Source organism: Carassius gibelio, chromosome B17 (genome assembly GCF_023724105.1).
Source record: "Carassius gibelio isolate Cgi1373 ecotype wild population from Czech Republic chromosome B17, carGib1.2-hapl.c, whole genome shotgun sequence".
Taxonomy (NCBI): domain Eukaryota; kingdom Metazoa; phylum Chordata; class Actinopteri; order Cypriniformes; family Cyprinidae; genus Carassius; species Carassius gibelio.
Window position 1 is genome coordinate 4336012 of NC_068412.1, and position 23766 is coordinate 4359777.

Genomic DNA, 23766 nt, shown 5'->3' on the forward strand with positions numbered 1-23766 from the left:
CACCACGATGGATTTGAAATGAAACGAACAAGATGTGCTTTAACTGCAGACTTTCAGCTTTAATTTGAGGGTATTTACATCCAAATCAGCTGAACGGTGTAGGAATTACAACAGTTTGTATATGTGCCTCCCACTTTTTAATGGACCAAAAGTAATGGGACAGATTAACAATCATAAATCAAACTTTCATTTTTTAATACTTGGTTGCAAATCCTTTGCAGTCAATTACAGCCTGAAGTCTGGAGATCAATTAGACATCAGCGTACGCTGGGTTTCATCCCTGATGATGCTCTGCCTGGCCTCTACTGCAACGGTCTTCAGTTCCTGCTTGTTCTTGGGGCATTTTCCCTTCAGTTTTGTCTTCAGCAAGTGAAATGCATGCTCAATCGGATTCAGGTCAGGTGATTGACTTGGCCATTGCATAACATTCCACTTCTTTCCCTTAAAAATCTCTTTGGTTGCTTTCCAAACACCAAACTACCCGAAAGACCATGGAAAACAACTGTGGTGGATGATCGAAGAATTCTTTCCCTGGTGAAGAAACCCTTCACAACAGTTGGCCAGATCAAGAACACTCTCCAGGAGGTAGGTGTATGTGTGTGTCAAAGTCAACAATCAAGAGAAGACTTCACCAGAGTGAATACAGAGGGTTCACCACAAGATGTAAACCACTGGTGAGTCTCTAAAACAGGAAGGCCAGATTAGAGTTTGCCAAACAACATCTAAATAAGCCTTCACAGTTCTGGAACAACATCCTATGGACAGATGAGACAAAGATCAACTTGTACCAGAGTGATGGAAAGAGAAGAGCATGGAGAAGGAAAGGAACTGCTCATGATCACCTCATCAGTGAAGCATGGTGGTGGTAGTGTCATGGCGTGGGCATGTATGGCTGCCAATGGAACTGGTTATCTTGTATTTGATTATGTGTCTGCTGACAAAAGCAGCAGGATGAATTCTGAAGTGTTTCGGACAATATTATCTGCTCATATTCAGCCAAATGCTTCAGAACTCATTGGACGGAGCTTCACAGTGCAGATGGACAATGACCCAAAGCATACTGCGAAAGCAACCAAAGAGTTTTTTTAAGGGAAAGAAGTGGAATGTTATGCAATGGCCAAGTCAATCACCTGACCTGAATCCGATTGAGCATGCATTTCACTTGCTGAAGACAAAACTGAAGGGAAAATGCCCCAAGAACAAGCAGGAACTGAAGACCGTTGCAGTAGAGGCCAGGCAGAGCATCACCAGGGATGAAACCCAGTGTCTGGTGATGTCTATGCGTTCCAGACATCAGGCTGTAATTGACTGCAAAGGATTTGCAACCAAGTATTAAAAAGTGAAAGTTTGATTTATGATTGTTAATCTGTCCCATTACTTTTGGTCCCTTAAAAAGTGGGATGTACATATACAAACTGTTGTAATTCCTACACCGTTCACCTGATTTGGATGTAAATACCCTCAAATTAAAGCTGAAAGTCTGCAGTTAAAGCAAATCTTGTTCGTTTCATTTCAAATCCATCGTGGTGGTGTATAGAGCCAAAAAGATTAGAATTGTGTCGATGTCCCAATATTTATGGACCTGACTGTATATATATATATATATATATAATGTGTGAAAGAAAGCTAAGCCATGATAAAACAGAACTACATTTAAGAAACAGGAGTGAGCACAGACAATGAGTTTATATTGTATATTATTTGTTACATCAGGAAGGTGTTTTCATGTATAGATGTTATATGACGTCAATAAAGAGATATTTTGAAAAAAAAAAAGAGAGATGTACTTCAGTACATGCTTTTTCCTCATCTGTACGAGTAACTGAAGGAAAATAAATAAGTAGTATATGTTAATAAATACTAACTGAGTTGTTCTGTCATTAACGAGCAACTCTGAAATCCTTAAAGTCTAGTTTGTTGATGGGCCGCTCGTTGGTGAACTCTGCTTTAGCGATTCGTGACTGAGGACTGCCGCTGGTCTGCAGCCACTGCTGCATCTGCTGGACTTTAGAGACCGGACCCTGCAGCTGACCTCGAACCGTCCCAACATCAGTGTTCTGCACCCAGCCGACCAGACCCAGCCGCTTGCCCTCGGACTGAAACACACACACACCAGACGGACTCATCAACACAGCACTGCAAACTCTAGAAGGAACCGATTTACATCATGTACAAAAAATACAAAATTAACAAAAGGTCAGACCTTATCATTAAAACTGAATAAAAAAGAAACGGTATCAAGGACAGAACAAAATCCAGATTTTGACAAACACATGAACAGAATAAAAGCAGGTGAAGTCAAGATGAGTATATCTTTAGTTGGACGTTTATGTCCATAATATAAATTTGATCTGAGTTTAACAGCAATAAACTAAAACCAATAAAACAAAACAAAACTTTTTTGGGAGTGTATGAGTGAGAGAGAGAGAGAGAGAGAGTGTGTGTGTGTGTGTGTTATCATGTTTGAGACAGAATCACCTGTAATGTAGAAATCATGTGACAACTAGCCCCTACACACACGACATGAGTTCATTACCTGTGTGTATTTCCGGAAGAACACACCCTGCACCCTCCCAAACACCTCATAATCTACAGACAGCAGCTCTTCTGAGGACATGACCACCTGAAACAGGGAGGACCTTCTTCATCATCATCATCATCACATCATCATCTCACCCGTCTCATTCACTACTGCTTTGCGATCTCTGGATACTAGCAGCTAGAAACTACAACCACTTTTATTCCCTACAGCATTTGACATGGCTTTTAAAGATGTTATTTCCATGGAAATGCACTGTATCTCACTGGAAACGGTGAACATGTTTGACACACATGTCCAGGTTTACTAAGAGATGCAGACTGTGTGACGTACCGGTGGATGGACGATAAGAAAAAGCTTTCTGGTTTCGGAAATCCGCGTCAAATCGACTTTATTGGCGTTGGAAATGCAGTTTATTTCACATGTGAAGTAGCGACTGTTTTGTGTTTGTGCAGCGGCACATGCGCAGCGGCGTCATCGTCTCCGTGCGTCAGGCATCCGGGTAACGGCGTGACGTCTGACGCAACTGGCCGGGAAGTTTGAGTTGTCTTGTTTCTAAGTAACGAGTGTAAACACAACTCTTCAGCGCTACTGGACACATAATAGGTCACCGAGTTCATAAAACCAGAGACGATTCATCTGATTACATTCACAGAAACCTAAAGAAAGGTGAGTATGAAGATAAATAGATATTAAACCATCTATAGTCTCATATCCAGGTGCTTAGGAAAATGTGCCAAGACGGTTAATAGGGCTTACACTAGTCAAGGTAAAACTTTAAACAGAAAGATGTCAACATACTTTAAGTTACCCCTTTGATTAATAACAATACATTAAGGGTGGGGGGGTGGGGGTGAAATGCTAGTTTTCACTCAATATCCTGTTAGGGCTGTGCAAAAAATCGAATGCGATTTTCATGCACATCTTATCAGTAAAGACGCTCCTGTAATTAGAAGTATATCCCCAGCACGTTAGGGATGCCAGGTTTTCACAACAAATCCTGCCCAGTTGCTTCTTAAAACTGGTCCAAAACTAGCCAAATCGCACTTCCGGGAGGTTCCCCGATAAAAATTGCTTCCCGGGATTAAAATATACGTTTTTTAGCAATATACGTTTTTTTAGCAGTTTTGCCTTGGTAAAATTCGCATTTTAGGGGCTAAATATCACTTTGTTGCTATTGGGGTTGCTTCAAACCACGGACATGAAAAACAACCGCAGACTTGGCAACACTGGTTCAGGTGGAGCGGCAGTTACTGCACAGAGCCGTAGTCTACCAACAACTAACACAAAATCACTTTCAAAATCGACAAAGAATCGCCTGCGATTTTAACATCGATTTTGTGTAGATTGTCAGTGAATTACGGCTCTGTGTAGTAAATGCCAACTGGTGTTGCCAGGTCTATGGTTGTTTTTCATGTCCGCGGGTCAAAGTGACCCCAATACAAATAACGTGATATTTAGCCCCTAAAATGCGAATTTTACCAAGGCAAAACTGCTAAAAAACGTATATTGCTAAAAAACGTATATTTTAATCCCGGGAAGCAATTTTTATCGGGGAACCTCCCGGAAGCGCGATTGGGCTAGTTTTGGACCAGTTTTAAGAAGCAACTGGGCAGGATTTGTTGTGAAAACCTGGCAACTCTGATCTGAACGCACGTGCTGGGGATATACTTCTAATTACAGGAGCGTCTTTACTGATGAGATGTACATGAAAATCGCATTCGATTTTTTGCACAGCCCTATATCCTGTTAATCTTGAGTACCTATAGAGTAGTACTGCGTCCTTCATAACTCCAAAAAGTCTTTAGTTTTATTATATTTATAAGAGAAAGATAGTCTGTACCGATTTTTCCCGGAAAAACACGAGCGGCTGGAGGCGTGAGGTGTGGGCGGAGCTAAAGAATCACGAGCGCCATTAGGCTTTTGCGTTGAGAGCGTTTGGAAGCTGTGACATTAGGTCAGGACAAAACCAACCAAAACAAACCATGGCTAACAGTCCGATTCAGCGTATATTTATGATCCAGAATCAGATCCAGAGGCTGAAATTTAACAAGAGCAGCATCAGCAACAACGTCTCTATGTGGTATGTACTGAAACTGTATATATTTGCTTAGCGGTTTTGGAAAATGACTAAGTTCCACTTTGTCATCTTTTTTTTTCTTTTTAAGCTGTACATGTGGAAAGTGCAGTTTGATGACAACATCGCATGTTGTTTACTTGATGTGCTTATGCGCCGATAGCTAAGTTAACAACACAGAGATATTTGAAGCAGTTTTACTCACCGCCTGCGGTTCCAACACATGATCGTGACCCTTTTCCGTTGGGACTGCATTATCCTTAAGAAATAAACGATACGCAAATCCGGCGTCAAACTGGGCCTTGTTTGTAAAACAAGCATCTTTGAAATGCAGGGAACAAACACAAACACTTGCACAACTCCGTTGATGCTCTGTAAAAATAAACTCCATCCACTGGTCCCTTAATGCTGTTTCTCTTTTGGTAATCTGTGCAGGGTTGTCTTGCCCTGGCAACCAAAAACACACTCCTTTTGTGACATTTCGCGACGCTCTCGCTCTGATCAGTGAAGTCTGTTGTGCTCTCAGTGCTCTGCTATACAGGAGCGCGCGCTCTTCCGGCAGAAGTGCCTCAGGACCCATATAAGGAAATTCCGCTCCATCTAACGTCACACAGTCATAGTCGAAAAAAACTTTCCGAAACTTGTGACAAACCGGAAGGAGTATTTTTGGAACAGAAATACTCCTTCAAACGTACAACTTAATTTTTGAAACTTTGTCCATGTTTAGCATGGGAATCCAACTCTTTAACAGTGTAAAAAACTCAGTATGCATGAAATAGCATTTCACCCCCCCTTTAAGACAGTTGTTTTTAGCTTACAATTTATGTGAAATGTTTAATGTGTCTTCATTTAATTAACTATGCTCTAATTTGCATATTTTAACAGAACAGGAATCTGAACACTACCTTAGATAAATCCAGCTTCAAACATTCTTGTTTGCTTCTGTTTACATATTAGTATGAAAGGATTTCTGTTGTTATCGCTCCACAAGTCAGAAAGTATTGTCAACAGATAAGGGAATAAAAATGCACATAAAAATGCAATAAACAAACAACAACAAAAAAACCTAAATATGCATTTTGCATGTTTTCTTTCCTCTAGTCTGAAATAAGACGTTATGGAAGAAAAATAGACCAGTATGAAAAAAATAAATAAATAAATAAAGATTTTGCCTGTAGTGTCTTACTTTTAAAGCACGAGAACCGCTTTTCCAAAACCAATGACTGTGCTGTAAAGACATGCTAAATAGAAACAAGAGAAAGACACCATTACAGTTGTGCTATTTTTAAAGAAATGTCTCTGTTAAATCAGTCCACAGGTTGACAACGTTGTTATTATACGATCAACTCCTGCTGAAGCAGTATACGTGACTGTTACTGACATTTACTCACTGCATAAACATGCAAACGATGCCACACCATCGATTCACACAGCATTCCTGGGAAAAAGAGACCATATCAAACTAAACTTCCTTCCCTGCACAGACAGCGCAGCCCCACAGGAACTCATTACATCTCCAGACCGCATGCGCTAGAAGACCAGGAGCAAACGATCAGCTCCACGAGAGACAGACAACATCCACAGGAAGAAACACACACATCCACAGGAGCTGAGGGAATACATTCCTTCACGGAGAGCATCGGACAATATATTCCCTTTAAAACAGTCCTTCACAAGAGAGCGTACAGCCTGAGTAACGTCACGAAGCCAGAACATCAGGAGAGACTTTCCTCAGGTTTAACTCACAAACACCAGCAGGAGGGTGTGAGAAAACCAGACACCCTTAATTCAGACTATAAATCAGACAAAGAGTGACGTGGATCGTGAACAGAGGCTTGAGAAACAAACATGTCTGTCAGAGGACATCCTCTCGGAGGAGCTGATGCTCCAGGAGAAGATTTCCCGAGCAGAGGAGACGCTGAGAAGAGTCCAGAATGAGAGGAAGGACCATGCAAAGAGAGATGAGAGAGATAAAGGGTGTTCGGAGGAGCTAAAAGAGCACAGCAGGTGCATACGGAGACTGGGAAGAGGAAAGAGACCGGGAATTCAGAGATGAGATGGAGAGATGGGAGGAATGGGAGCGAGGGATAAATGGTGACGAGGGGGAGAGGAGCAAAGACAGTGCTAAATGGAGAAGACCTTTGACCTTAGAGATAACAAAGGGTCACAAGCTGGAGGAAATGAGAGAGTGGGATGAGTACGAACAGACAGCGAAACACACAACCTCTATCTGCACAATGAAGATGACGTGAGGAAACCCAATCTATCTGACTCTGTGAGAAGGGACAGATCTGACCTGCAGCATGAGAGGAGGGCAGGAGGAGCTCAGTCTGGAGGAGGATCGGGACGCTGATCCCGTGTGACGTGTGACACCAATGCTTCGCTCGAGACAAGGGTGTGTGGGAAACAGCGGCCTCAGCGCAAGATCTTCAACATGTCACAGTACAGAGCTGAAGGAACAGACCTCAAGGAGTTCATGAAAACCAACAGCAGGAGCAGAACGCCAGTAAGAGTTTAACTCATTAAATCCTTCTGTAACATATTTGAGACACACACACAGAGTCAAATCTCTTCTAGTGTAACTGTAGAAGCGTCCAGCTTCAGCTCGACTCAGATCTTGTCTGATTGTGATCAAGTCAGAATATCAAAGGTCAGAATAAGGTCAGTAATATCTCCAGATTAACTCTTACTGGACTGAAGCAGCTCAGCTTTACTTGATTCTCCATCAATCATGTTTTAGAGTCTCAAATCTGATCCTCAGGATCTTTTGAGGAGTGTTTGTTTCCACAAGCTTTACTTTCACTGTTCCTCAGCGGAGGAATGATCTTCACAAGCCTCCAGAACATCTCACATCTTCTGAGGAGCCTTGATTTCTTCAGCTCTCTATCACTGTGTTATATGTGCGGACCATCTACATCTCATCTTACTGACACACATTACTGGAGATAGAGAGAGATCACTGATATATAGAGCACTTTATGTCAGTATCTGCTGCACTGTTAGAAAGATCTCAGTGATTTACATTACAAGCAACAGAATTTAATCATCATAAATCTCAGCATTTGCACTAAATTGTATATTATTTATAATTTTGAGTCTCTAAATAAAATTGAGCTGTTTTTGCTTCATATTATTCCATAAAAGCCTGATGGATCAAATATGATAGGTATGCTCAACATAATAATAATAATAATAATATATATATATATATATAGGAGGAGGGCAAAAGGAGGAGTTAGAGGAAGAGGAGGATGATGAGGAAGAGGAAGTAGAGGAGGTGGAGGAGGAGGAGGAGGAGGAAAAAGAGTATATTTTTAAATACATGTAATACATTTAATACACGTGTGTTCATAATACATTGTTGTGATGTTTGTTAATTAGTATTTGTGTTAATGTATTTATCATCCAAGGTTGTATAACTCACTGGTCGCCATCGACACGTGTAATGATGTAACGCAAGACATCAGTAAAGACATGTTTCTGGAAAACAGACACTGAAGTGTTGCTTGCTGGACAAAGGTAATGAATCACATAATTATGTGTTCTCTTTTAAATCATTAGTCGAGTTATTCAGCAATGGTACTACTAAATATGATGAGGTTACACAACAGACTTTGTGAATAATAGCACTCTGTGCTTAGACATCAGAGCAGTTACTTCACATAATGAAACCTCTCAGTGAAATAGTGCTGTTATGACATTTCAAACAAGAAATATTCATTGTGTAAGTGATTTGATATTCACATTGCACTAAAATTAATATAAATTAGCTGATTTTCTTTGTTCTCAAATTGTTACAGATACAAGCAAGCTTACAACAGATAATTAAAAACAAATATGTTCAAGTATGACACTGATTGTTCTGGGACTTTAATGAGCGCTCATAGCCTGTTTCTCAAAGAAGAATAAAAAAACTTCTGGACTTCTGATAGAACTGTGCAATGCTTGACAGTGACTGTAAATATGTATAGGGTTTATGGGTTTAATGGTTTTGTTATGCAGACCTTGCAACCCTGGGTAGAACATGAATTAGGGTTTAGCCGGAAGTACACTAAGGTTTTTGTGTTTAAAACGAAGCTATTCGAGGCTCTGAATCAGTTTAACCAGTTGTTTCGTTTAATCTTCCTCATCTGGCGGCATCTGCTGGACAACACGTGCAAGCTTACATGCAAAAACATTGAACCGATTGCAAATGTTTTTAAGAAAACGTAATCTATTAAAGGAAATATACAACTAATTGACTATCTTTAAAAATGAAGCGTCTATAAAATTTGTGTGTTCTTTTATTGATTTATGTAGTGATCGTTTTGTATGTTAGCTATCGTTGTATAATACAAGTATAGTGTTATATAAATAAAATGACTCATTCACTTAATTAAAAATAAGCGCAATATATTGCATGAAGATGACGCAGGAGAAGAAAGTTATTCAGAAATATTCAGTAATAACAGCTGAAACACAAACGTATAATTTTTTTTTATCAGTACGGTTGAAGTGTATCATCGAAGGTAAGAACAGAAGCAAACACACTGGTTAATAAAATGGTATTAAATACATAAATTATATTTGTCTTACTGAACATATTTAATTAAATGAGGTTTGTATAGTATTCTGAGATCGCATTTGACCATTTTTATTAATTGAGGAAACTCACTCCCGATTTCTCTCAACATGGCAACACGAGAGCTGTCAGTCAAGACGTGAACACAAAGTAAATAGTTTTTTAAGTAACTCGGATATTTCCTTCTAAATTAAAAAGTAATGTGTTACTTTATTACTTTTTACAGAATACTTTGAAATGCTACGCGTTTTCTTTTTTCTTTTGGGAATTTTCAGCGTAACACTATTTGTACTATTTATGCTACAAACCTAGTATATATTAATAGTGCATTAATACGCGATTTGGAAATCACATTATTTTTTTAAACCTTATTTTTTAAAAGTACTAGGTTGTATACAACACAGTCTTTGCAGTATTCAGTAAGCTAGTGCGCAGTATTCAGTACACATTCCGCACACGCTCGGTGTGACGTGTGTCCTCCTCTAATGGCTGCGCGAGAAACCCCGTGCAACCGGAAGCGGGAAAAAAGATCTCCCGCGGCATGAGTTTGTCCGCCATTTTGCACCAGACCTATTGAAAAGAGTGAGAGAGCAGACACGGCGGGATCTGGCCACTTTATTCTCTTTCAGTACATTTCCCTCTGGATTTATCCCAACATAATCCAAGATATTACCTGACAGGTATGAGCACGTTCTCTGAGATTTCCGGCGCGCGGAGTCGGTTGTGTTCGCGGTGAAGTGACGCTTCTTTGGCTGTCGTTCGAGAGACCGGCTTCAGTGGCGGCGCGTGCGCGCGGCTCACATCACCTCAGATCACACACTCTCACACATTTAGGCGTGATTCACGGACTGTTGTTATCTCTCCGTGCCCGTATACTGCTGGAGTAACGTTAGTGTGGCGAAGTCATGATGTGTGTGTGTGTGTGTGTGTGTGCTGGCGGGTCAGACACGAGCTCGCCCTCCTCCCCAACACACACAAACGCGCTGTCAGACAAACACACTTAACACAGCCAACCATGACTGAAGTGTTCGTGTGTTGTTTGTCAAGCAGATGTCCGGTTGTAGTGTAAGTCTTCTCTGAGGCGGAGTGTCCAGTAACTCGTGTTTTGTGGCCTAGTGAGTGAGCCCTAGTCATCAGCTTCTGACACAACAAAGAGACACAGCCTGAGAACAAGTCATTTAATAAACACTGGCTGCTGTTGGAAGCGGAGTGAAAACATTTGTCGAGGAATAACATGGTTAAATCTGTCACACGTTATGGAAATAAACGGCTACGATCACGTTATTTAATGAAGTTATTGATCGCAAACGCATCGGGCGTTTTTAAATCACAGGTTCTCAGACAGAAATGGCCGTTTTGTCTGTTGACAGGCAGGCTCTGCGCGTGCTCGTGCTCGTGACGCGGGAACTATCCTCCGGTGGAACACGTGGAGGTCTGAATGATGAAATGCGCTAACAGATGTAGCACACGATGCTAGTGTCTTTATAGAGTCACGATTGTACAAATACTCTATTAGATAATATTAGTCTGATAGTATAAATATGGCGTAAAGGCCATCATTATTAATATAATTCATTTCGATCAGACGAGTGCTGAACAATAAAATTACTCAATATATGGTTTCTGTATGATTGAGGTAACCGTTACATCAAACCAGATTATATTGTTGATGTAAATAAATGCTGCACTAATTTGCCCTATTAATAATAAGTACTTTCTAAGTTTCTTATTTCCTTTTTTGATTAGTTTTATATTTAAAAGCTCTAGCACTAGCTTTCTCTATTCTTTTTCTATTGTATCTACTTGCTTGCTTTGCAAAAAAAAAAAAAAACCCGCCCAATGGGTTCCCCAGTAAAAATCATGTTAGTGTTCTTTAATAAACAACATATGTCATGTTTGATCATGCACCGTTGTTTTGAAGTCCTGATGGTTGCAAATTGTTTTGTTTCAGGATGTTTAATTCAGTCTTTCTCATCTGATACCTAAGAATGGCTGTGAAGTAAAAATCCAAGCTGTATAATAAAATACTATTCCTGTGAATGTCATTCCTTGCGGATCCTTATCTGTATTCTAATGAAAACTGTATGCATATTGCATTATAATAATAGAGTAGACGAATACTGTTTGTAATCATTAAACAGCGCTTGCAGCGAGTAATATCTGTTTCTGGATCACTTCTGTGGTAAAGACAGCCGGCAGGCTCCAGATCGCTCCACTTTGACCCAGTTTTGGATTAATTTGGCCCCTTACATCTGCACAGGTCCCGGAGACATGGCCACGGAGCACATCAATGGCAATGGTACGGATGAACCAGTGGAGTCTCCAGCAGTTACTCATTCAGAGCACTTCCAGACGCTTCTAGACGCCGGCTTACCTAGAAAAGTGGCAGTCAAGCTGGATGAGATTTACATAGCAGGTGAGACCGTACACTTCTCTGAATGATTGCGTGTTGCAGTAAAGCTTCCAGAATGGGATTTACAGTCATGCTTGAAACTGAGAGGGAAGAGTCATTTTTGGTTCCCCAAAGGACCTTTTGTAAAGTGGAATGTTTTTCCATCATAAGAACCTCTTATGGGATTGGAAGGTTCTATGATGTTAAATGTGCTCTAGAACCATCAGTGCCAATCAAGATCCTTGGGTTTTGCAGAGTAGTTTGTTTTTGGCACGTGAATATTTCACATTTACACATTTGCATATATTTTCCCCTCAGAATCGAACCCATGAGCTTGGCATTGCTAGCACCATATTCAGTTTGAGCGTCAGCAGACCTTTTTTTTGTTCAATTGGTTACTTTATTTAACATTAAGTTGGGCACTAATTCTGTGACCAATAACAATACAGATGTATACACATGTCCAAAAACTAAGGATAGCTTTTGCATATATAAGAAGAATTTTTGAGGTCTGAATGGTTGAGATGGATGAAAACACATCAGTATTTTGGGCTGTCTAACTGTTAAAGAGAGAGCTCACCCAAAAATGTAAATTCTGTCAGTTACTCAGCCACAGTTATTTCCAAACCTGTATGGATGTATTCAGTTTGCTGAACACTAAATGAGACGTCTATCCTGAGTTCTGCTTGTCAGGCGTCAGAGGAAGCACATGCAGAGCGATGAGGAACGCTGCAGGCAGTGCTCTGCTCTACTGGGATTGTAAACTCGTGTCTGATCATCCAGTGAAGGTGGACGTATTAACAGTCTGAAGTGTGTTACGGATGTGTTTTTGTGCAGGACTCGTGTCTCACAGCGATCTCGACGATCGAGCGATTGAGGCTCTGAAGGAGTTCAATGAAGAGGGCGCTCTGCAAGTTCTCCTGCAGTTCAAAGACAGCGACCTGTCGCACGTTCAGGTATGTTTGAGGAGACACAGCTAATGCACTCGTGCACCGAATCTGCTGAGAATCTCTGGTAATGCTGGACTGATGCTGCGTAACAGCCACACTTTCTTGTTTTGTTATAAGACTTGTTTTCTTATAGTTAGTACTCATTATGGTTTATTTTATGTTATGGTGTCTCTTTAATTGAGATCTGTCACAAAGTTTAAAAAAATCAAAAAATGTGATTTGCCTAATGCACGGATCTAATGTACAGACACGGATCTGGTTTCCGGCTGTTAACGTTCACAATATACGATGCAGTAGTCTTCAGTCCCGGGTCATTGATCAGTCCTTCTCTTCGAGTCCTGGGGTTTATTTTAGCTGCTGAATACAGCTGCTCATGTTTTGAACAGAATAAAAGTGCCTTCCTCTGTGGGGTGATGAAGACGTACAGGCAGAGGGAGAAACAGGGGACCAAAGTCTCAGACTCCACTAAAGGACCAGACGAGGCCAAGATCATCGTAAGTCTTTCAGTTCCTGAAGCTGAATGATATATCCTCCTGTCTATCTGCTGTTTGTGTTGCTGCTTTCTCTTCTATTGCCCCAGGAGCTGTCTGATGGTCGAGTGTGTTTATCTTCTACTTCGCAGGCTTTGCTGGAGAGAACTGGCTACACACTGGATGTGACGACGGGGCAGCGCAAGTACGGCGGTCCTCCCCCAGGGTCGAGCCATGCTGGGGTACAGCCCACCGTGGGCACAGAGGTCAGTCCTGTGTGTGTGTGTGTGTGTGTGTGAGGGACTGATGGCTGTTTTATTCCGTCTAAATGCATTGTGTCGTCATCTGAGTGATGAAAGTGCTGCTCTTTGCTTCATCTTAAAGCATACAGCATCATATCAGTGTCATGTTAACACTGTCATCACTTGCATAGTGAGTTTTAGGAGATTGACAATGCATTTCGTTATTGACTACAGCAGGAAAGGGCTATGAATTTACGTAGTGTTTTAACTAGTCAGTGAATTGCTGAAGTAGTAGTTGACTCACGCACAGTCCCTAAAAGATATACCCTACAAATGTATACACTGTGATATCTTTTAGTTCCTTAATGAGCATTTTTACACAAATCACTGATCCTTTCATAAAGATGAAACTGTTTTGTGTTACAAAAAATCCTTTTTCTATTTTACTATTTAAAAAAAAAAAACATCTCAGAATTGTGAAATTGTAATTTTAGTGTAAATCTGTGTTTTATTGATTCTGATTTAATTTGGTTGTAACCACCGATAATGTCTTATTACTGTAATCCATTGATTGAACTTAAGAAGTTCACACAAAAGATGATGCACACATTTAAATAAGGTTAAACATGCCATTCAAAAGGAAAAACCGCCAAAGGAAATCAATCCTAGGTGACAGATTTAGCCCTTAAACACTTTCCACTACAGACATTACACTAACTACAAGTATCTTTGCTACTGTGTTAGGTCAAGTTTAGGGTTAGCAGAATAAGTTGACATATACTAGTAAAGTTTCTCATAGTCAGTATGTTGTAGACCCTTCATAATAAAGTGTGAGCAGATATTAACAGACAGTCTGATACTCTAATGACTGCTAGCTGACACATAGTAGCACAGTTACTTACTCTTATGAATGTCTTAAAGTAGACTATCAAATAAAGTGTTAACAACTACAAAAACAAGGAAACACTTACAGTGTCCTTAATGCATGTTACATGTACTTAGGGTTAATTACAACTCCTAACAAATCCTACCCATAACTCTAGTAAGTACATGTTGTTATTAATATTACATGTTTAATTGTGTAATTACACTGTAATGAGGACAACTAATAATAGTGAAACCAGAAACACAACAGTCCCAGAGAGTAGTGAGCTGTATGTTGTTGTTAATGTCACAGACGCCTGATTGCTAGGAAAGAGTGGGCTGACAGTATCATGTTTATTTGGGACCTCACTCTGTATGTCGTGGCTGATCTGGTTTCCTCAAACGCTCAGATTTTTGTGGGAAAGATCCCGAGAGATCTGTTTGAAGATGAGCTGGTCCCTCTGTTTGAGAAAGCGGGCCCCATCTGGGATCTGCGTCTGATGATGGATCCGCTCAGCGGACTCAACCGAGGATACGCCTTCATCACCTTCTGCACTAAAGAGGCTGCGCAGCAAGCCGTCAAACTCGTGAGTCATCGTCTGCTTGCTTTATTGCTTCTGTCCACCTGCGGTCTTTGAGATGCTGACTGTAATCTTTGCTGCAGTGTAACAACAATGAAATCCGGCCCGGGAAACACATCGGTGTGTGCATCTCTGTTGCCAACAATCGTCTGTTTGTGGGGTCCATCCCCAAGAGCAAGACTAAGGAGCAGATCGTGGAGGAGTTTGCCAAAGTTACTGGTTAGTGTTGGTGTTATTAACGGTTCAGATGCTCGTGTGTGTGTGTGTTCATTAGAGATGCACTGATGCATTTCTTTTACACATTAACATGAAAATTAACGCCAGGGGTTTACAACTGGTTTTTATGCACACTATTTGCGCTGGAAGGTTCTAGCAACAATGTCTCGCAAAGAAATGTTTTTTCTCAGATAAGTCAGAAGGGGTCTGTTATTTTCTAGTATGGAGGATGTCATTTGATACAGTAATGATAAAAACATGAGCTCTCTGATGAGGGTTTGTTGTTTAGATCATAAGTTCTTCATAATTTTGCGTTAATATGAGTTTTTGTTAGCGCAAAGACAAAGCACACTTTATATTGTGCACATGCACAGGACCAACCTGTCTCTGTTTTAGTTTTCTGCTTTAGTTTTCTCTATTTTTAACAAAATATATAAAAATAAAAATGTTGTCAAGCGATTAATTGCATTCAAAATAAGTTTTTGTGTACGTAACGTGTGTACTCTGTATATGTATTGTGTAAATATGAAGTACAAACACAATACAGTAAATATTTACATGCATATATATTTATATTCTTGTATTTTATTTATAAATATATACGTAATATACACAGCACACACACACATTATATAAACAAACTTATTTTAGATGTGATTAATTGTTTGATAGCACTAATAAAAATACACCATACACATGGATAAATACACAATGCTTTAAAATCACCACATAAAAATACCAGATTTTATTTATTATTTTTATTTGTACATTATTTGTATTTAGTTCATTTGACAACAAAGGAAATATAAAATTGTCAGTAGTGTTTAAGCTTTACACTTGTCATCCAGTAATTACAAGGCATTAGATTATTCCTGGTACTTTCCTGAGAAACTGCACCATTGGTCGGTCTAACACTGAATGTAAACACTGAAACTATACTCCAGAGAACTGCATGTCTGCAATGAATCTGTCCATTTTTATTGTAGTTTTTGATAAACTGAAGAGTTAAGTGTTTGCTGTATTTGTGTCGAAACAAACGTGAGTTTTCCTGAAATAACTTTCCGTCCTCAATCTCAACAGAGGGCTTGAACGACGTCATCTTATACCATCAGCCTGACGACAAGAAGAAGAACCGCGGCTTCTGCTTCCTGGAGTATGAGGATCATAAAACAGCAGCTCAGGCGCGGCGCAGGTTAATGAGCGGCAAAGTCAAGGTGTGGGGCAATGTGGTGACGGTCGAATGGGCCGATCCCATAGAAGACCCCGACCCTGAAGTCATGGCTAAGGTGTGTGTGCAACACTAGATGACACATGCAACACATAACCATGAGTATTTACTTCCATGATAACAGCAATCTCAGTATACATGGTTTGTTTTTTTGGAAATATGGTTATGATACAAAAAAAAACATGATTCTGAACTTAGCACGTCAGTTTTCTGTCGTCTCTATCTGTGGGTTTGTTCACTTGCATGGTTGCATAATGTAACATACGGTACATTCCTTAATTATGAGAAATACAAAAAACTAATATATACAATATATGACACCGTTTCAGTCAAGCAACTTACGGTTGATTACTGAGAATGAGAATGACTAAATCTTTACACTGAACACATCACAACATTGGGAGAGAGTTTATATTAGAAGGTAGTTTGTGTTTGTTTGTTATGCCAATGTTAAATATAGAAACATTTAAAATGCTAAATGCTAATGCTGTGTGTTGAATGAGATTTGATGGCAGAGCCTTGAATTATACATGGTCAAGGTTGCACTGATATGATTAATTTGCATGTGTTGTTCAGGTCAAAGTCCTCTTTGTGAGAAACCTGGCCAGCACAGTAACAGAAGAGCTTCTGGAGAAGACGTTCTGTCAGTTTGGCAAACTGGAAAGGGTTAAAAAGCTTAAAGACTACGCCTTCATCCACTTCGAAGAGAGAGATAGCGCTGTGAAGGTAGTTATTATATCTTCCTCTGCATCTTTTGAGAGGTCGCTGGTGATGTATGCACAGATTTTGAACCGGTGTTTTTCCGCAGGCTCTTGCTGAAATGCACGGGAAGGATTTAGAAGGGGAACAAATTGAAATAGTCTTTGCAAAGCCGCCTGATCAGAAGAGGAAAGAGCGAAAGGCCCAGAGACAAGCTGCTAAAACTCAGATGTAAGGCGATTTATGATCTTCCCCACGAACACACAAGGACAAAATATAGCACAACGATGCTCTCAAGGTCTAAAAATGACTTTAAAAGACTGAGCAAAAGTTCATAGTAACCAATGCAGTTACTTATATTTTCATTTTTTGTCAGAGTCTGCTGTATACCAGGGGTCGGCACCCTGTGGCATGACACATGAGGGATAATCACTGGCACATGAGCAGACTGATGTAGATATTGAAGGGTATATTTGAAGCAATAACCAACAATACATTGTATGAACCAAAAATAGATTGCTACATTTTCTTTTATGCCAAAAATCATTAGGATATTAAGTAAAGATCATGTTCCATGAAGATATTTAGTAAATTTACTACTGTAAATATATCAACGCTTAATTTTTTGATTAGTAATATGCATTGCTAAAGACTTCATTTGAACAATTTTAAAGACTATTTTCTCAATGTTTAGATTTTTTCAGATTGCAGATTTTCAAATAGTTGTATCTCAGACAAACATTGTCCTCCTCACAAACCACACAACGATGGAGAGATGATTTATTAATCTTCCAGATGATGTATGAATCCCTTATGACTGGTTTTGTGGTCCAGGGTCAGATACAGTGTTTAAATGTTGTAGGTCTCTCAGATGCACTCCGACTCCTGACTGGTTGTGTGTGGATTGTAAACATGTGCATGTGTTTCAGGTATGATGAGTATTATTACTACGGGCCGCCGCATATGCATCCCCCGACGAGAGCAAGAGGACGAGGCGCTCGAGGAGGCTATTCGTATCCGCACGACTATTACAGCTATGAAGATTATTACGATTACTACGGCTATGACTATCACAACTACAGAGGGGGTTACGACGACCCCTACTACGGCTACGATGACTTCCAGTCTCACATCAGAGGAAGAGGAAACAGAGGAGTCCGGGGCCCCACGCTGTCCAGGGGCCGCAGCTCCAGCGCTCCCAGAGGACGGGCCGGTTTCTCTCCGCGCGGGGGTCTGGGGTCCAGCCGAGGCGGCCGGGGGTCCAGAGGAGGCCTCCAGCAGAGATGTCGAGTGGTACGTGATGTGTGGGTGGAGCACTCCTGGAGTGCTGGCAGGAGGTTTTGACGCGCTCTAGACTAGATCTGCACTCATTTTACGACAAATTTGACGACGGACGTAGTGATCAAAATACATGTTTTGGCGTTTGTGTTTTCCTTCCCCTCCTTTTCATATTGCTTACATATGCAAGGCACCTTGTGGACGAAATGGACCAAAGGTTTGCACTTTCTGCTCTTTCATTCCTGGAAATTCATGGCACTTATGTACACTGATTTATTTTCGACTCCTGCATTTGCAAAGTGTGTTCATGGAGAAGTGCTCGGCTGTAGCACCAGCTGTGCGTGGGTCTGAGCGATACATAGCTTAAACATCTGTGTTTCAGCTTTTATATTGGAGTATCTGCTGGTGATGCACCCAAATTAATTTTCATTATTGGCTAAAAGCACTCTAGAGAGCAGAAATAATCGACTGAAATGACGTTTAATAAGCACTTCTCCGTTTCGACTGTATCAGTGTGCATTTCATGCTCAAAACATGGATAAACTACAAAAGGTAAACATGACTGTTTTTACATACTGTAGCGTTAAAAATAAAGATTTTTAATTGATCAACCTTTTTTTTTTTTATGAACCGACATCTTTTAGCCCGGTTAAATGTTTCAACAACAGAATGGAGTAAAAAGTACAATTGAAATGTTTATATACAAGTCAGTTTGAGTGTTGGTGGTTAAATGATTAGTGCTTGATTTATTTAACTTAGTTTTGGTTTTCAGGTTTTCTAAATGAGAAGTTTAATTTCAGTTTGGTCAAACAAACAAAAAGCATTTGGGTGCAGGTCTAGAATTGGCTCTGAAATGGCTTCGATGTCCCTGTCCCTAAATAAAACAACCATTTTAGCAGATTAGATCTCCAAATGCAAAACTGAGTAAAAACAGTGAAAATCTAGTCTAAAGAAACCTGGCATGTATTTACTACATAACCTCGGACACATGGATGAATATAAAATAATTTAGGAAACTTGCCAGTAAAATAATTAATAGGAAAAAATATATTGGGAAGGATTTATACATTGAATTAAATATCAATTAAGTAGAAAGACTAAAGTAGTATTTTCTTATAAAACATGCTCCAATAATCAAAAACATTAAGTGTCCAAATATTTTACTGTATGAAAAATGTCGCTTTAGAGGAATTATGCATTTAAATCTACTGATTTAAAGTATTTCAAATGAATCACAGAAATAAATTTGTGAAATTTAATGTTTTTTTGCTAGTAAACTTCAAAATAGAGGATTTTAAAACCCCTGTATTTACGCATCTTAATCATAAAACTAGTCTAAAGATGGACTTTCATCGCCAAAATCATTGTCACTTGTAAATATTCTGTGTCCCAGCCTTCACCGTAATGCATCTCAAACCTGTCTGTTGCAAACATAATGATTTAAAGGTGAAAGTAACCGCTAAACCAGTCCTGTGACTTCAGCACACGTAGTAATGTCAGCCACGTCTCCATGTTTCTTTGAAAACCTTCATCTCTTGTGCTTTTGTTCTGAAGGTCTTGCATGAACCTGATGCTTCTCCGCCGCTTGTGTTCGTGTGAATAAAGCATGCGTGTTTTTTGTTTTGCCAGGGAAAGGGGGTCGAGGCTGGTCCTGACCAGGTAGTATGAAGACTGACTTGTTGTATGGGGTTACACCGGATGCTACCAGTGTTCACAAGGTTAAAGCAAACTCAAAGATCCAATGATATTCCAGCCTGTATTGAAGCAAATCTCCTATACTGCCATCCCCTGACAAACCATTAAAGCTCTCGAGTCGAGACCCCATTCGGAGCCCCCTCTAAATAAACCAGTTCACTACTTCCCCCTGGTTATAAAGTCTCCTCTCGCCCCGCTCTGGAGCTGAAGTTCAGACTCTCAAGGATCCCCACACATCAGATGTGTTTTGCACTTTTGTTCTTTTTCTTTGTTTCCTCCTGCGTTTGAAGTGGCTCAGAGGAGCTTGACGCTGATGTATATTTTTGTGCTAACTACAATGTTGTCGGGAATGTCCATGTTAACCTAAAGCGCTTGGATTCGGCTGGAGAACATCTGCGGGTTTTTGGTGTAACCGCCTCACATGGACAAGTCAGGCATTCCAGGAACGTGGTTCTTTTCAGAACTTGTCTTTTTAAGGGTCGGTTAACTACCTCAGTAGAGAGGATTCAACTACCCTGCCTGTACTGTAAATAGGGACGCGTCGAAGCATAGGAGCAGGGCTTGTTTCTTATCAAATATGCACATGGGCAGCAGTGATTCTTAATGTAATATAGTCAATCGGCTGCTGCTCTGACACTGCAAACAGTAAAACTGGGCATGTAAATCAATCTCATCAGATGAGCTGGAACAAGCCCTGCTTTTATCCTCCTTTCAACTGAATTAGCTGCCTTGCTTCTTCAGTTTATGTAGTTACTGGGTGTATGATTGTATGATAGTTTGGAATAAAATGTTACTTTTGTATTGGCTTAAACATCACAAATGCATCCGCTGCATTTGCTAAGCCCTGCAGTGTCCTTTTTTCTGCCAACGCCGGGCAGTTCTCGTGAACACCAGCCGAAGATCACTGAATTATGTAGGTTTATAATCAATCATGGCTTTAGGTGAGCGAGGGATCGATATGAACTCTTGCTGAGCTTGTGTTTGTTCACAGGTGAGAGATGAACTGGTATTTGTAGAAAAAGGGATACTGCAGCTTCAGTTTATATTCCGTATATAGCAAGCAGGTGACCGAACCATTCAACCGGTTTTGTACACAGTTAACTCCCTCTCGATAAAGCTGTAACATTGCAACCTTTTGAACAGATGTGTGAGCAGTTTTAAACTATTGTTGGTGGCCAACAACGTTTTTGCATTCCAGCAAATAAATTGTTTTATACTGTAAAATGAGGTGAGTGTAACTTATTTTTGTAATAAAGGTTTTGAATTCTATCTTAAAACCTGTTCTCTGTCGTAATCTTGTCTGGAAAGGCGTTTCAAGTGCTTCATGTATGTGTAAGTGGTGTGGGATTTTGTGTCGAGTGAAACTTGTCCACAAGCCCGTGTGAAACAAGGCTGATTAAAAAATACAAATAAACTTGTCAAAGTTTACTTTGAAACATCTGCCACTCATAAATTGCTAGTAAATGTTTAATGTCTGTGAAATAATTAGCTATTTGTACTGTTTTCATTATTATTTATCTCTGTTAGCAAAGGGATTTTTTACAGATTTCACTCACAGATCTGTTGGACGCTTGTTGACTGTGTAATAATAAGTGCATTTGCTTTTTAGTTCATAAGGGTTACCAGAAAGAGTACAACTACAAACCTCTCACAAGTCCTCAACAGTTCATCACAGAAAATTTCATTCGTGTCTTGAGGGCAAGTGCAAGCCAAGGCATGAAAAATAAACAAATCAAGGAAATCAACAAATCAAATTTCAGCAAATAATAATTTTGTTAAATGATAAAGCACCTACACGAGACTCTAAAAAATGAGTGAGAACTGGCCACAATGTAATAATCAATTAATTGGTAATTATTTCGTAGATCTGTAGTTTTTGTTCTGTTATTCCGCTGTTACGATTAGTTAAAATATTAAGAAATAAAACAATGATAATACTTTTGCACAATACAAAAAAATGTGGCACTCAAAATGAGATGACCAAGACCTTCACATTCACCATTGAGCTAAATGAAGTATGCCTCATTTCCTGTTATTAGCCATATGGATATGGAACAAAATTATTTTTGGATACATTTATTTTATTCACTACATTTACTCTCTTAAAACATTTTGTAGTGTTATAATATTTAAAATAGTCCTGAGCTAGCTTTAATCTACGCAAACCTAACGATCACTTGAATGTAATATAACCTCTGTACATTTAAAGGGGGGGTGAAATGCTATTTCATGCATACTGAGTTTTTTACACAGTTAAAGAGTTGGATTCCCATGCTAAACATGGACAAAGTTTCAAAAATTAAGTTGTACGTTTGAAGGAGTATTTATTTCTGTTCCAAAAATACTCCTTCCGGTTTGTCACATGTTTCGGAAAGTTTTTTTCGAGTATGGCTCTGTGTGACGTTGATGGAGCGGAATTTCCTTATATGGGTCCTGAGGCACTTCTGCCGGAAGAGCGCGCGCTCCCGTATAGCAGAGCACTGAGAGCACAACAGACTTCACTGATCAGAGCGAGAGCGTCGCGAAATGTCACAAAAGGAGTGTGTTTTTGGTTGCCAGGGCAAGACAACCCTGCACAGATTACCAAAAAAAAAAACAGCATTAAGGGACCAGTGGATGGAGTTTATTTTTACAGAGCATCAACGGAGTTGTGCAAGTGTTTTTGTTTGTTCCCTGCATTTCGAAGATGCTTGTTTTACAAACAAGGCCCAGTTTGACGCCGGATTTGCACATCATTTATTTCTTAAGGATAATGCAGTCCCAACGAAAAAGGGTCACGATCGTGTGTTGGAACCGCAGGCGGTGAGTAAAACTGCTTCAAATATCTCTGTGTTGTTAACTTAGCTATCAGCGCGTAAGCACATCAAGTAAACAACATGCGATGTTGTCATCAAACTGCACTTTCCACATGTACAGCTTAAAAAAAAAAAAAGACGACATAAGGTGGAACTTAGTCATTTTCCAAAACCGCTAAGCATATATATACGGTTTTAGTACATACCACATAGAGACGTCGTTGCTGATGCTGCTCTTGTTAAATTTCAGCCTCTGGATCTGTGTCACAGCTTCCAGACGCTCTCAACTCAAAAGCCTACTCGCGCTCGTGATTCTTTAGCTCTGCCCACACGCCACGCCTCCAGCTGGTCGTGTTTTTCCGGGAAAAAAAGACTATCTTTCTCTTATGAATATAGTAAAACTAAAGACTTTTTGGAGTTATGAAGGATGCAGTACTACTCTATAGGTACTCAAGATTAACAGGATATTGAGTGAAAACGAGCAAAACGTGCTCCAACTTAAAGGGTTAGTTCACCCAGATAGCAAATTTATGTCATTAATAACTCACCCTCATGTTGTTCCAAACCAGTAAGACATATGTTCATCTTCGGAACACAGTTTAAGATATTTTAGATTTAGTCCGAGAGCTCTCAGTCCCTCCATTGAAGCTGTGTGTACGGTATACTGTCCAGGTCCATGTCCAGAAAGGTAAGAAGTAGTCCATGTGACATCAGAGGGTCAGTTAGAATATTTTGAAGCATCGAAAATACATTTTGATCCAAAAACCAGTGTTGTAGTCGAGACCAGCTCATTCGAGTCCGAGTTCAGAAAGGGTCGAGTCCGAGTCAAGACCGAGTTCAGAGAGGGTCGAGTTCGAGTCAAGACCGAGTTCAGAAAGAGTCGAGTCCGAGTCAAGACCGAGTCCAGAGAGGGTCGAGTTCGAGTCAAGACTGAGTTTAGAGAGGGTAGGGTCGAGTCCGAGTCAAGACCCGAGTCCAGAGAGGGTCGAGTCCGAGTCAAGACCCGAGTCCAGAAAGGGTCGAGTCCGAGTCAAGACCCGAGTCCAGAGAGGGTCGAGTCCGAGTCAAGACCCGAGTCCAGAAAGGGTCGAGTCCGAGTCAAGACCGAGTTCAGAGAGGGTCGAGTCCGAGTCAAGACCCGAGTCCAGAAAGGGTCTAGTCCGAGTCAAGACCGAGTTC

At 40.2% G+C, this 23766-nt stretch overlaps 2 protein-coding genes across 4 annotated transcripts; one reads left to right on the forward strand and one right to left on the reverse strand.

Moving 5' to 3' along the window:
- Positions 1-1667: 1667 nt before the first annotated feature.
- LOC127975824 (acylphosphatase-1-like) lies at positions 1668-10097 on the reverse strand. Of its 2 annotated transcripts, none has more exons than XM_052579826.1 (3): positions 9851-10097; positions 2537-2623; positions 1668-2096 (listed from the first exon to the last, which is right to left on the reverse strand). In XM_052579826.1, exons 2-3 carry the CDS (start codon positions 2615-2617, stop codon positions 1881-1883), a joined length of 297 nt encoding a protein of 98 aa, XP_052435786.1. In that variant the 5' UTR covers positions 2618-2623; positions 9851-10097; the 3' UTR covers positions 1668-1880. The 2 variants fall into 2 exon arrangements, with proteins under 2 accessions (XP_052435786.1, XP_052435785.1); XM_052579825.1 differs by lacking the exon at positions 9851-10097 and adding an exon at positions 2873-3099.
- On the forward strand, positions 9692-21069 carry LOC127975805 (heterogeneous nuclear ribonucleoprotein Q-like). 2 transcript variants are annotated; one of them, XM_052579792.1, is made up of 13 exons: positions 9692-9857; positions 11438-11593; positions 12407-12525; positions 12906-13013; positions 13142-13255; positions 14506-14682; positions 14760-14895; positions 15973-16178; positions 16697-16846; positions 16929-17050; positions 17749-18112; positions 18288-18314; positions 19727-21069. In XM_052579792.1, exons 2-13 carry the CDS (start codon positions 11449-11451, stop codon positions 19763-19765), a joined length of 1707 nt encoding a protein of 568 aa, XP_052435752.1. In that variant the 5' UTR covers positions 9692-9857; positions 11438-11448; the 3' UTR covers positions 19766-21069. The 2 variants fall into 2 exon arrangements, with proteins under 2 accessions (XP_052435752.1, XP_052435751.1); XM_052579791.1 differs by lacking the exon at positions 18288-18314.
- The last annotated feature ends 2697 nt before the right edge of the window (positions 21070-23766 follow it).

Bases quoted from the DNA above. Each gene is read 5' to 3' on its own strand.
- LOC127975824 (XM_052579826.1), bottom strand. From the start codon at position 2,617: ATGTCCTCAGAAGAGCTGCTGTCTGTAGATTATGAGGTGTTTGGGAGG. The intron at 2,097-2,536 runs GTAATGAACTCA...TGTGTGTTTCAG, and splicing joins TCTTCCGGAAATACACACAG to TCCGAGGGCAAGCGGCTGGG.
- LOC127975805 (XM_052579792.1), top strand. From the start codon at position 11,449: ATGGCCACGGAGCACATCAATGGCAATGGTACGGATGAACCAGTGGAG. The intron at 14,683-14,759 runs GTGAGTCATCGT...TCTTTGCTGCAG, and splicing joins CGCAGCAAGCCGTCAAACTC to TGTAACAACAATGAAATCCG. The intron at 18,113-18,287 runs GTACGTGATGTG...TACATATGCAAG, and splicing joins TCCAGCAGAGATGTCGAGTG to GCACCTTGTGGACGAAATGG.